The sequence below is a fragment of the Chlorocebus sabaeus genome, chromosome 7, assembly GCF_047675955.1.
Source record: "Chlorocebus sabaeus isolate Y175 chromosome 7, mChlSab1.0.hap1, whole genome shotgun sequence".
Lineage (NCBI taxonomy): Eukaryota > Metazoa > Chordata > Mammalia > Primates > Cercopithecidae > Chlorocebus > Chlorocebus sabaeus.
The window spans coordinates 34,891,218-34,904,415 of record NC_132910.1 but is presented as its reverse complement, the minus strand read 5'-3'; the positions used below and the strand labels follow the sequence as shown (position 1 = coordinate 34,904,415).

Genomic DNA, 13,198 nt, shown 5'->3' with positions numbered 1-13,198 from the left:
TCCCTTACGAAAAAGTGTACATAAGCATCTGAACCTAACTGGGTTATGGGGTAATCACTCTACTGTGATTTACTCCAGGGCACATTAATAAATTTATATGCCAGCCAGGAGCGCCTGTAATCTCAGCACTTTGGGGGGTGGGGGGCAGATCACCTGAGGTCAGGAGTTCAAGACCAGCCTGGCCAACATGGTGAAACCTTGTCTCTAACAAAACTACAAAAAAAATAAGCCGGGCTTGTTGGCATGTGCCTGTAATCCCAGCTACTCAGGAGGCTGAGGCAGAAGAGTCACTTGAACCCGGGAGGTGGAGGATGCAGTGAGCTGAGATGGTGCCACTGCATTCTGGCCTGGGTGACAGAGAGAGACTCGGTCTCGAAAAAATAAAAAATAAAATAAATTCGTATGCCTTTTTCTTCTCTTCATCTTTTATTTCACTCCAGTGAACCTTCAGAGGGCAGAGCTTTCCCTTCACCGCTACAAAATGAAGGCAAGAAACTCAATTTTAGGGAAAAATATATAATCATTAATTATATACGTATGTACTGTGAGTTATGTAGCCACAGACAACTGCTGGACAACAAAACCCGCAAATGTGCCACACTAATTCAGTAGTCTGTTATTACGCTTTCAGTCATGTAAAAAACATAGGTTTACGTGTGCGTGTGTGTAAAATATATTTGCTAAGCCCTGGTCCACTCACTTTACCATTTACATTAAATGAAGCAGCACACTATGATTATGCCCATCATTAAACTGTCAGAACATTAAAAATCCACGTATTGTTTAAATTAGGCTTAAGTTTTCTAAAAGCAAGGGACCACACACACGCACGCACACACACACATACACACACAAAGAGCATGGCTTCAGAGTTCTAGCAGAGACAACACCCAAATGGTTATTAGTATTCTAGAAGTTTCAGTGAGTGAAGGGCGCTAAAATGCAGTTTGAAAACCAAAACCGTGGCATATCCAATGTGGTATCGTAATGTTGCTCCTCAACTCTTTAAATCTTGTAATCATTGCTGGTCTTAAAACAATCCTGTAAACCGTGTTAATTTTCATAGCGTTGCATCTTTGTGAAACGTCGCTCAGCAGCCACAGGCCACCAAAAGGCAATTCGCGGCCCTCTGCCGCGGTACCGGCTAGTGAGCGGCCTTCCGGGAGAGGCAGGCAGCCGACGTGAAGGAGGAGCCGAGAGCGCGGCTGGGGACCCGCCCACGCTAGCCCTCAGCGCCCTCGCCCGGCCCCTCCGCGGAGCGTGCAGCAGCCCGTGCGCCGGCGCAGGCCCCGCCTCCTCGCTGGGCCCCGCCTCGCCGCCAGCACGGGATCCGGGCCCCGGGCACCCCGCCCTCGTCCTCTCGTGGAGCCGGAGGCGACGGTAGCATGGAGGGGGAGAGTACGTCGGCAGTGCTCTCGGGCTTTGTGCTTGGCGCACTCGCCTTCCAGCACCTCAACACGGACTCGGACACGGTGAGCCGAGGGACGGGGCGGGGTCTGGCGTGGCCTGGGAAGAGCCCTGCGCGCTGCCTGCCTCCCCGCTGTTGCCCCGGTCCCCCGCCCGCTCCCCCGACGCCGCCGCGCCTCCTCCCTGCCGTCGCGGCTCTGCCTTCTCTCCCCCTCAGCGGTCCCTAAGGTGCCTCGTGCCCATGAAGTCTTCTCCAGCATTAGCCCTCCCTCTGCTATCCTCCGTTGATTTCCCTTTTCCGACCAGTGTCCCACACGCTCCCATCTTTCCTCGGCGCCCCTTTCGCTGTGGAAACTTGGGCGTGAAAAGATGGAAAGTTCACGGAGCGTCTTCCCGCTGCTCTGCGGAGCCTGCGGTAAACTTTCCGTTTGTCGCGACGTCCGACAGGCGTTTGCAAAGCCAGGCGGACTTTGTCATGCAGAGCAGCGCCTGAGCGTGTTTGTTGAGATGGTAGGATGGTAAGGGAATAAAAATAGATGTTAGTGGATGGAACATCTTAATCTGGTATATCAGATATCTTTTTATTTGCGTTATTAAATTTGTAAAACAGTTTTAAAAAGTACGTTGCCTATTTTCTAAAAGTTCTATGAAATTAAAAGAACACTGTAAAACGTTGAGCTCGGAGGTAGTTAATGTCCTGTAGTACTTTCAGTAACTTGCAGAAAGAACGTCTAAGCATCTAAAATAACCTCCCTGCTGTGTGGTACAATTCGGAGAATACCCTGCTGAACAATGCCTAGTAATTTCTGCTAAGTACATTTTAAGATAACACCTGTTTTACTCTCAAAATTGCGTTAATATAGGCCGGGCGCGGTGGCTCACGCCTGTAATTCCAGCACTTTGGGAGGCCAAGGTGGGTAGATCACCTGAACCCACCAGTTGGAGACCATCCGGGACAACCTAGTGAGACCCGGTCTCTACGAAATCTAAACATTACAAAATTGCTTTTTAGCACAATCCTAATAAAGGTTGGAATTGATATGTTTTATGTATATAATTTCAGATAACCTTACACATTAATACCTAATAAAAACAAATATATGACCATTTAAAATATATGTGTAGCCGTGGAAATTATTCTGGAATGTCTTTAGTATAGATAGAGTGGGACCTTAATTCCTCGGTAGCTGAAAGGATTAGCCCTTGGGAAATACCTGGGTGCTAGGGAGGCCCCTGTTTCTCAGATCTTTTTCCTGAAGTCTTTAAAGGGTGCACTTGGGTTGCCCCTGCTTCCCTTCCCTGAGTTCGTCTTTGGGAGTATCAAAATCAAGAACACTAGATTCTGGATATCCCCCCGTGTGATTCCAGTAAAGACTCACATTATGGAAATAATCCTTTTTTACTTTTAGGGGAAAACATTATTTTTTATTTATTTATTTATTTATTTTTTTTGAGACGGAGTCTCAGCTCTGTTGCCCAGGCTGGAGTGCAGTGGCCGGATCTCAGCTCACTGCAAGCTCTGACTCCCGGGTTTACGCCATTCTCCTGCCTCAGCCTCCGGAGTAGCTGGGACTACAGGCGCCCGCCACCTTGCCCGGCTAGTTTTTTGTGTTTTTTAGTAGAGATGGGGTTTCACCATATTAGCCAGGATGGTCTCGATCTCCTGACCTCGTGATCCACCCGTCTCGGCCTCCCAAAGTCCTGGGATTACAGGCTTGAGCCACCGCGCCCGGCCGGAAAACATTATTATTAAGAATATAAAATATTCCTGTAATCCCAGCAATTTGGGAGGCGGAGGTAGGAGGATCATTTGAGCCCAGGAGTTCAAGACCATCCTGGGCAACATAAGGAGACCTCATGTCTACAAAAAATTTTAAAAATTGGCCCGGTGTGGTGGCACATGCCTGTAGACCCAGCTACTTGGAAGGCTGAGGCAGGAGGATTGCTTTGAGCCCGGAAGGTCAAAGGAGCAGTGAGCAGTGATTGCACCACTGCACTCCAGCCTGGGTGATGACAGAGCTAGACCTCTTCTCAAAAAAAAAAAAGATATAAAATCTTCATTGTGAAGCACATTGGGTCTTTAAGTGTACCTAGAGAAATTGAATTCTCCAAAACTCAGATGAATTACCCCTGGGGTGGCAGAATACAAGTAGTTTAAAAGAATTGGACGCACAGCACTCCTTTTAGAAAGGAGACTCTGAAATTGAATTTCAATCTTTCATATTGTGCATGAGTTTTAATCAGAAAACACTAATCATGTCATTTCATACCTTAGAAGCTTTCTGTAACTCCCAGAAGGACATGTGGTTAAATCCAGAGTAGTCATTCAGGGTGTCCCATTATTGGCTCGCTCTAATTTACCTTTGATTTCCTTCTGCTCCAAGGCATAGTGCTCTACTCATTCCTCGGTGTGTGCTCATTTTTGGCTTTAAGTCTTGTATGCTTCCAAGTGTGCCGAGTTCTCCATGCTCTGCTTACACAAATACTGCCCACTGCTTTAGTCTAATCTGTACTTGCCTCCCCAGGGCCAACTCTAATTAGGCCAGGCTAATCTCACCCTTCCTCTCCTCTTTATTTCTACTTTTTTTTCTTTTGAGGCAGAGTTTCACTCTGTGGCCTGGGATGGAGTGCAGTGGCATGATCACAGCTCACTGCAGCCTCAACCTCCTGGGTTCAGGTGATCCCAAGTAGTTGGGACTACAGGCATGTGCCACCATGCCTAATTTTTCTCGTAGTTTTTGTACAAACGGAGTTTCAGCCTGTTGCCCAGGCTAGTACTGAACTCCTGGGCTCAAACCATCTGCCCAGCTTAGCCTCCCAGTGCTAGGATTACAGGTGTGAGCCACTGTGCCTGGCCTCTTCTCATTTTTGTTTAACTCTTCATCTTTCCCAAGTAAACTAGAAGCATCTCAGATCTTTCATGTGCCCCCGACTGGTAGCACATACTTGTATATATAGTAAAATACTCAGAAAATACTGGTTAGTTAAGTGTCTGAACAGTAATTCTATCGGTGTATTCTACATACTGCCTCTTTATCTTCATAGGAAGGTTTTCTTCTTGGGGAAGTAAAAGGTGAAGCCAAGAATAGCATTACTGATTCCCAAATGGATGATGTTGAAGTTGTTTATACAATTGGTGAGTTATTTATTTCTCCTATGTTTGAGTCATTTGTGTCTCCCATATTTGATAGTGTATGCTGAAAGGGGTCAGCATAAGTTATTGTTTTTAAATTAAGAAATATAGATGTTGGGCAAGGTGGCTCACACCTGTAATCCCAGCACTTTGGGAAGCCGAGGTCAATTACCTGAAGTCGGGAGTTGAAGACCAGCCTGGCCAACATGGTGAAACCCGTCTCTACTAAAAATATAAAAATTAGCCAGGTGTAGTGGTGCATGCCTATAATCCCAGTTACTTGGGAGGCTGAGGCCCGAGAATTGCTTGAACCCGAGAGGCAGAAGTTGCAGTGAGCCAAGATCGTGCCACTGCACTCCAGCCTGGGCAACAGAGCAAGACTCTGTCTCAAAAGAGAAAAATAAATTAAGAAATATATATTAATTTTAAAATAATTTAAAAGGATATGTTGCACTCATTTTGCAGTTAAAATTATGGCCATGGACTGGTCTAAAGTAAGAAATAGTATGAGAGTTAGGAAGCAGATAAGATTACTGCCAGGGAAACAAGGATGAAACACTTGCTGTTTAGTTGGCAGGAAGATGGCCCAGCAATAGGAAGACCAAGGAAAAAGATAAAATGTTAAATGCTGCAGAAAAGTTGGAAGATGAGAACTGAGAAAATGCAGTAATTGGATTATTAGATGACTGAAAATCCTCAGTAATTTCTGGAGTGTAATGGGGAAGAGACCAGGCTGCAAAAGATTTGAGGGGTGGGTGATAAAGCAGTTATAGCTGGTGGCAGCTTTTCTGTCAGGGAAAAGCAGGGGAGAACCTTTAAAATGTATAGGGAAAAAAATATTTAAAATAAATAAAATGTATAGGGAGTTCTCTGACTGTCTAACATAGTTTTTCTCTATATGTGTATATATATTTTTAAACAAAATTGGTAGTGTACCTTATAAAAGGTTTGGCATCATATTGTGTCATGTTCACTTTCCAGTGTTGCATAACGCATAATCCTCTACAATATCATGATCATTTTTCTTTTTTTTTTTTTTTTTTTTGAGGCAGAGTCTCACTCTGTTTCCCAGCCTGGAGTGCAGTGGTGCGATCTCAGCTCACTGCAACCTCTGCCTCCCGGGTTCAAGCGATTCTCCTGCTTCAGCCTCCTGAGTATCTGGGATTACAGACGTGCACCACCACGCCCGGCTAATTTTTTGTATTTTTATTAGAGACGAGGTTTCATCATGTCTCAAGTTCCTAGGCTCAAGCAGTCCTCCTGTCATGGCCTCCCAAAGTGTTGGGATTACAGGCATGAGCCACTGTACTGGGCCCATCATTCTTTCTGCTGGCTGCATATATCCTATTGTATAGACATACCATAATTTATAATTTATTTAACCATCTAAGAATGATTTGCTGTGTTTTTGTTAAACAGTATTACCATGAACATTTAGTATTGTACGTATCTTTGTGCCTTTGAGTGTATATTTGCAAGTCACATTCCTGGAGGTAGACTAGCTGATTGCCTTTTGGAAAACTTATGCCATTTTAGGCTTCTCCACAGTATATAAAAGTGCCTAGGTCCCCATACTCCTTATTTTTTTTGAAATGGAGTCTCGCTCTGTCGCCTAGGCTGGAGTGCAGTGGTGGGATCCCAGCTCACTGCAACCTCTGCTTCCCGGGTTCAAGTGATTCTCCCTGCCTCAGCCTCCTGAGTAGCTGGAATTACAGGCGACTGCCACCACACCCAGCTAATGTTTGTATTTTTAGTAGAGACAGGGTTTCACCATGTTGGCCAAGCTGGTCTCGAACTCCTGACCTCAGGTGATCCGCCCGCACCGGCCTCCCAAAGTGCTGGGATTACAGGCCTGAGCCACCATGCCTGGCCCCCATGCTCTTGCCAACACTAGATAATTATCAAATCTTTTAATCGTTGCCAATTTGATAAGTGAAAAAATAGCATTTTAATTTGCATTTCTTACAAAAGAGGTTAAGTATTTTTTCATACTTTTTACTTTTTTTCTTGGCCTTTTTATTTGAAAAGGATAGGCCTATCCTATTCTTTGGCTGCATTTGTACTATTTTGCATTTAGTGATTTGTAATCACATTACTTAAGGAAACTGGGCTTTTGTCATGTTTTATACATATGCTAATACAGTTTATAATTTTTTTTCTGCCAATAAATACTTTAATGAGAACCGAGGTCTATAACATATATAGCAGTAACCACCCTGGCCTATGCCTTCTGCTCTAGCCCAAGTCTGGGGCCCAACCAATTACATTTAACCCACATTTGGAAAGTAGGCCATTTTCAGTGTCATCCATCAGTATCCATCTTCATAGAACATACCAATCTGAGGCTAGAGTCTCAATGTTAACACTTTCTCTCAGGGAAAAGTTAACATGGTAACCCAAACATATAAATAACTTTGAACCATCCTACTGTTCTTCCATCAGGAGGCCCTTAGGAGACCAACAGTTTGGTAAACACTTAAAACTTCGCCAAAATACATTAGAACACGGGAAAAGGGAAAAGCAGTAGAAAGGCTGGCAGGGCTGGGCTCACGTATAATTCAGTCCTTAGAGTTAAAGCCTCTTGAGCTGCTCATATGTAATTTTAAAAATAATGTTCCAGGGTCCAAGCCGAAGCCACTTTGGCCAAAATCCTTTATAGAGTGCAAAAAAGCCCTCATGTTTCCACATCTTTAAAATACCATCCAAAGTACACTTACAGAGATCCACATATCCCACGATTGCCCTCTGGTTCATCATACGAGTGCCTACCACATCACCCGGATTAGAGGCAAGAGCTCCAGCTAAACTACGTGTAAAGCTGGAAACAAAGCAAGTTAAAGTTGTGTCTTCCATCATTCCTGACAATATTAAATACTTCTTAGTAATATCATAGACTGGTAGCTCTACTCCCACAACAATGGCAGCATGCTGAACAGTTGGAACCACACCCCTCCACAGACCCCTGGTGCCTTTCTGTCTGTATATATCAATGAAGCTGCCAATCATGTTCCCTTGGAACAAACTTCCTTGAGCCTGCATTCGAATCTTTAGAACATCGGTGGGATTGGCTATAGTGGAAAATACCACTCCTGACACCGCCCCACAGATCATGTTAATTGAAAGTTTCTTCTTCTAAACGTTCTACAAATAATTGCTTCAAGCTTTGGTAAATCCCAATTTTAATGGTGCCATATGATGCTTGTCTTCGCAAACAGAAGCAATTCCTGAATACAGAGCCAATACACCTTCCTCTTTGTAGATCCAAAACAAAGCATGAAACATCCATCTATATTTTATTTCTTTGAAACGGACATCAGTGCTTTGGCCTTGAACCTACCTAAAGTGTGTTTTGGTAAGGTCCATGGGGAATGTTCCAAACTCAGCAATGATAGAGGGAAGGCCGCCATATACAAAGGGTTTCCAATTCAGACCAGACATCTCATGGCTGTGGTACTTTGCTGCTGCTGCTCAGGCTCATCGGGCAACTGGGAAACTGAGGCTCCCACAGTCAGAAATGCCACTGCAGTGCCAACCCGGAAGCATTGAAACCCTGTAGTTTATAATTTTACTGTAGTTTTTTTTTTTTTTTTGGTTCAGACACTTGAGTTTTAAAAGCAAGCCCTTTATAGCAATACAAGATTATTTTTTAAAAATTAAAAAATAAAAGCAAGCCCTTAGAGCATATTTTTTTTTCCCTAATTGAAATTAGCGTGCCGCCCAAAGTATCTAACATAGTTCTAGGCATTTGATTTAATTAAGCAAATATTTATTGAGCAACTACATTGTGGTATTAGGTACAGTGCTAAGCTCTAAGGTATTTGCTCAAATTATTTTAAATGTTGGATTATCACAGATGTTTAAACACGTAAAATCCAAGATCAACATATTATTCCATTGCTTTGGTTAAGAAGATTTTCATCATTTTAAATTCCTTTAACAGGTGATTTTATTAATTGGGTAAATTTAGAGCACAGTGTTTTTAGAGCTCAGTGAAAATGTGGCAACTTTGAATTTATCTTTTGTGTTGGACTTGTTAGACCATTATTTAGAGGAAATATAGCATTGTGGTTCCAGGCGAGGTTCTGGGTTTTGAACTCTGGCCCTACTACTGGATTGGGCAAGCCACTTGTCTCTCTTTGCCTGTTATATCATCTTTGGAAGGGGAATAATGATAGTATATGTCTCAGATTTGTTGTGAGGATAAAAATCAGATAATCAGTGGTAAAATACTTCCTGGCATGAGGTAAAGGCTCAATATGCAGTATTCAAATGATTGTGAATTGAATTAATGTAATCATAACTAAAAAATGCTTTTCTTCCAGATGTTCAGAAATATATTCCATGCTATCAGCTTTTTAGGTAAGTAGTAGTGCTAGTAAGTAAATGATCCATTGTGAAAATTACTCTCTGCAAGTGAAATAGTTTTTAAAACTAACAGATTATCTCAGTTATCACTTATACATGGTGGTACTGAGTAGAATGGAAAGTTTTTTTTAAATAGCTGAAAAAAATCACTTGTGTATTGTCCACCCTAGTAGTTCTTTCTCTGTATTTATATTACTTTAAGCTGATCTTCATTACCTTTCCCAGGCACCAGTTTACCTTGAGAATTGCTTTTCCTTCTCACACCCAGTCACCTCATTGCATATTATAAACTCAGTACATGAAGTGTTCTTATACATCAATAGCAGCCCTTTTTTCTACCCTTTTATTTCAGCATATTTTAGCAACTAGTTCCTCATTTATATTTTTTAGTGTTATCTTTTATCTGTTAGCTGGTCATGTTCTTTGTTTTTCTTTTTGAGACAGGGTCTCACTCTGTCACTCAGGCTGGAGTGCAGTGGCGTGAACACAACTCACTGTAGCCTTCATCTTCTGCGCTCAGGTGACCCTCTCCACCTCAGCCTCCCAAGTAGCTGGGACCACAGGCACCAGCCACCACACTCGGCTGATTTTTGTATTTTGGTAGAGACAGGGTTTTGTCATGTTGCTCAGGCAGGTCTCAAACTCCTGGACTCAAGCCATCCTCCTTCCTCGGCTTCCCAAAGTACTAGGATTACAGGCGTGAGCCACTGCACTCAGCTGGTTATGTTCTTTAACCTGTTTCCTATTGCTTTTCTAGGATGAACGCTTGCACTCAGTCCTACAGATAGTCATAGTACTGTTAACTCTAATACATTGTGTATTTTTTAGCTTTTTATTGAGTATAGCATACACTTAGAAAAGTACACAAATAAATGAATTTTCACAAAGCAAACATATGTAATCATGTAACCATAGCAATGTGTAATTTTAATGAAATAGTTTTATGATTTATATAAACCATGCAAGAAAAATTAGCACAAACAGCCTGGGCAATGTGGTGAGACACTGTCTCCACTAAAAATACAAAAATTAGCCAAGAGTGATGGCATGCGTCTGTAGTCCCAGCTACTGGGGAGGCTGAGGCAGGAGGATCACTTGAACTCAGGAGACAGAGGCTGCAGTGAGCTGAGGTCATGCCACTGCACTCCAGCCTGGGTGACAGAGCAAGACCCTGTCTCCAAAAAAAAAAAAAAAGAAAGAAAAAGATCAGCATAACTATCTTACAGACTACGTACTATACACATCTTTAAAGTTATGTAAGAATTACAGTGGAGCATATGGTTAAGGTGAGAAATAACTGTAGGAGGAGAGCAGAAAAAAGGAGCTTAGCGTGGTCTTAAACTGCTATACCAAGAAAAGGTACAGCTTCTACACTGCCTTATGTGTAATGGATATGCAAAAATATTTGTTAGATAACGGAGGAACTCTTAGTGGAGACTCATAAAAAGGACTTTATTGAAGGATCTTCTGGACCAACAAAGGATTTAAAGGAGGAGTAAAAAGTGATTCAGTACCTTTTTCAACCACATTAATAATTAGACTAACTTAATAGAGGCTGAGACCTGAAGAAACCATCTATTTCAGTGATGAGAAACCAATGCCTGAGTCTTTTAGCTCAAACACGATTAAAGCGGGGTGGAAAGGCATTAGGAGAGGCATGTGAAATACTTCTCATTCAGAGGGTAACCACATACTTCATTAAACAGCGTAATAATAGGCCTGAAAAGTTCATGATTTAACCAAGGCCACAGATCTAGTTAATGGCAGGGCAAAAATTAGAAGAATAAGGATTTCTTGAGCTCTAATCCAGCATCATACTATGCAGTTTCTTCCTCTTCCTGCTCGAATACAGAGGTTGCTAAAATAGAGCCCCATGATGTATTTTTATATGGCCCTCAATCTGAGACTGTTTACTACCTTTTTTTTTTTTTGAGAGACAAAGTCTTGCTCTGTTGCCAGGCTGGAGTGCAGTGGCGCAATCTCGGCTCACTGCAACCTCTGCCTCCTAGGTCCAAGTGATTTTCCTGCCTCAGCCTCCAAGTAGCTGGGACTATAGGCGGGTGCCACCACGCCTGGCTAATTTTTTTGTATTTTTAGAGACAAAGTTTCACCATGTTGGCCAGGATAGTCTTGATCTTTTGACCTCGTGATCCGCCCGCCTCGACCTCCCAAAGTGCTAGGATTACAGGTGTGAGACACCCATGCCTGGCCTTGTTTACTACATTTTTTAAGGGTTGTTAAAAAAAAAAAAAAAAAAAAAGAGGAAAAATATGCAATAGAGATTGGATGTGGCTGTCAAAGCCTGAAATATTTTCTATGCAGTCCTTTACAGAAAGTTTGTTACCCTAGAACTTAAAGTATAATAATAATAAATAAAAAATAAAAATAAAAAAACTATATATAAAAAAAAAGGAAAGTTTGTTAACCCTGCACTAAATACATTGTGATACAGACTTTTCCACTGAAATACACTGATTTGGTTACCTCAGAAATCTGGAGGAAGTACCTCGGAAATAGCCTACTGAAACTTAGTGTGTGGACGGATAGATAGAGTTTTCTTTCTTTCTTTCTTTCTTTTTTTTTAGACAAGGTCTCTGTTGCCCAGGCTGGAATGCAGTGCTGTGATCTCAGTTCACTGCAACCTCCCAACTCCCAGGTTCAAGCGATTCTCCCACTTCAGCCTCATGAGTAGCTGGGACCACAGGTGTGCACCGCCACGCCTGGCTTTTTTTTTTCTTTTTTGTATTTGTAGAGATGGGGGTTTGCCATGTTGGCCAGGCTGGTTTCAAACTCCTGACCTCAAGTGATCCACCCACCTCAGCCTCCCAAAGTGCTGGGATTATAGGCGTGAGCGACTGTGCCCGGCTTCTGAAACTTAAAGTCACTTTTTAAAAAATTATGCAGGTGGGTCACGCCTATAATTCCAGCACTTTGGAAGGTGAGGTGGCTGAATCACTTGAGCTCAGGGAGTTGGAGACCAGCCTGGGTAACATGGCGAAACTGCCTCTCTACAAAAAATACAAAACAATTAGCCGGGTGTGTTGGCGTGCCTGTAGTCCCAGTTACTAGGGAGGATGAGGTGAAAGGATTGCTTGTGAGCGGAGATCCAGCCCAGGTGACAGAGCGAGACCGTGTCTCAAAAAAAATTACGCAGTTTGACATGACTTCTGCATGATGTATCACTTTCTGCATAAAATGCCACCCCATTCATCTTCTCCCCAGAAACTTCACATAAACCTAGTGCTTCCACAGATGATGTGCACTGTTATCCTGTTGCTAATCTTACCCTAATATACTGCTTTATGCTCCGATTTGAGCTCAGAAGTGGACCATTCTAGGGAAATATAGGAATAAATTCTTGTATTTAGAGAATAATTTCTTGTATTTTGATATTGGAACCGTAAGTAGGCAAATACTGGAAATACAACTAGATGACAGAGTCTGCTCTGTTGCCCAGGCTGTAGTGCAGTAGAGCCATCTCATCTCGCTGCAAACTCTGCCTCCCAGGCTCAAGTGATCCTTCCACCTCGCTGCCTCTAGAAACTGGGGCTACAGGCACACACTACCACACCCCAGCTAATTTTTGTATTTTTTTGTAGACAGGGTTTTGCCACATTGCCCAGGTTGGTCTTGAACTTCTGGACTCGAGCCATCCACCCCCCTCAGCCTCCCAAAGTGCTGGGATTACAAGTGTGAGCCACTGTGCCCTGGCAAAAATTATTTATAAAGGATTTTGTATAACATATTTAACCATCATAGAAAATATTGTTGATCTTAATGAATGGTAAAAAGAAGAAAATATTATTTGCAGTCTCTGTTATTGGAAGGGAAAGAAAGCTGGAAGTAGAATCTTTTAGAATTATCTTTTAATTCTTCCTACATCTTGGATATTCCAACTCCTGAACAAAGACTACTATTCTAAACCAAACAAAACCTATTCCCTTTCCCCAGCCCAAAAAACCCAGCTACCTCCTAAAATACATAGCTTTTGTAACTAGCAGTGAATAATAAATTGACCTTTTGTTATTGTGCTTCATTACTGGTTATACATTCTTTTGTATGTATCAATGTTATAAAAAATAAAAATGAGTAAACTGAATGAATTGTGAACCGGCTATGTGAACTTACATTTTAATACCTGTGTTTCATGGATAGTTATTGTTTTAGGTTCCAAAAAAACAATTCCCAAAACTTGTCTCTTAAGTTACACCTTTTTCCTTTTCATTGCTTTATGGACTTTATGTTTCTACCACTTTAAGTCAGTTAATTTGAGAACTTTCTCTACCATTTGTT

General features: G+C 42.3%; 1 protein-coding gene and 1 pseudogene across 2 annotated transcripts in view; one reads left to right on the top strand and one right to left on the bottom strand.

Annotated features, from left to right (window-relative positions):
* The first annotated feature begins 1,280 nt into the window (after nt 1-1,280).
* ABRAXAS1 (abraxas 1, BRCA1 A complex subunit) overlaps nt 1,281-13,198 on the top strand; it is a 23,294-nt gene continuing 11,376 nt past the window's right edge. Inside the window, exons 1-3 of one of the 2 annotated variants that reach the window (XM_073017463.1) lie at nt 1,281-1,472; nt 4,453-4,543; nt 8,863-8,899. In XM_073017463.1, coding sequence (XP_072873564.1) covers nt 1,386-1,472; nt 4,453-4,543; nt 8,863-8,899 — 215 coding nt within the window. In that variant the 5' untranslated portion in view covers nt 1,281-1,385. The remainder of the gene's footprint in view (nt 1,473-4,452; nt 4,544-8,862; nt 8,900-13,198) is intronic. The other variant, XM_008000527.3, reaches the window with a different exon arrangement.
* On the bottom strand, nt 5,724-8,856 carry LOC140712000 (brain mitochondrial carrier protein 1 pseudogene; annotated as a pseudogene).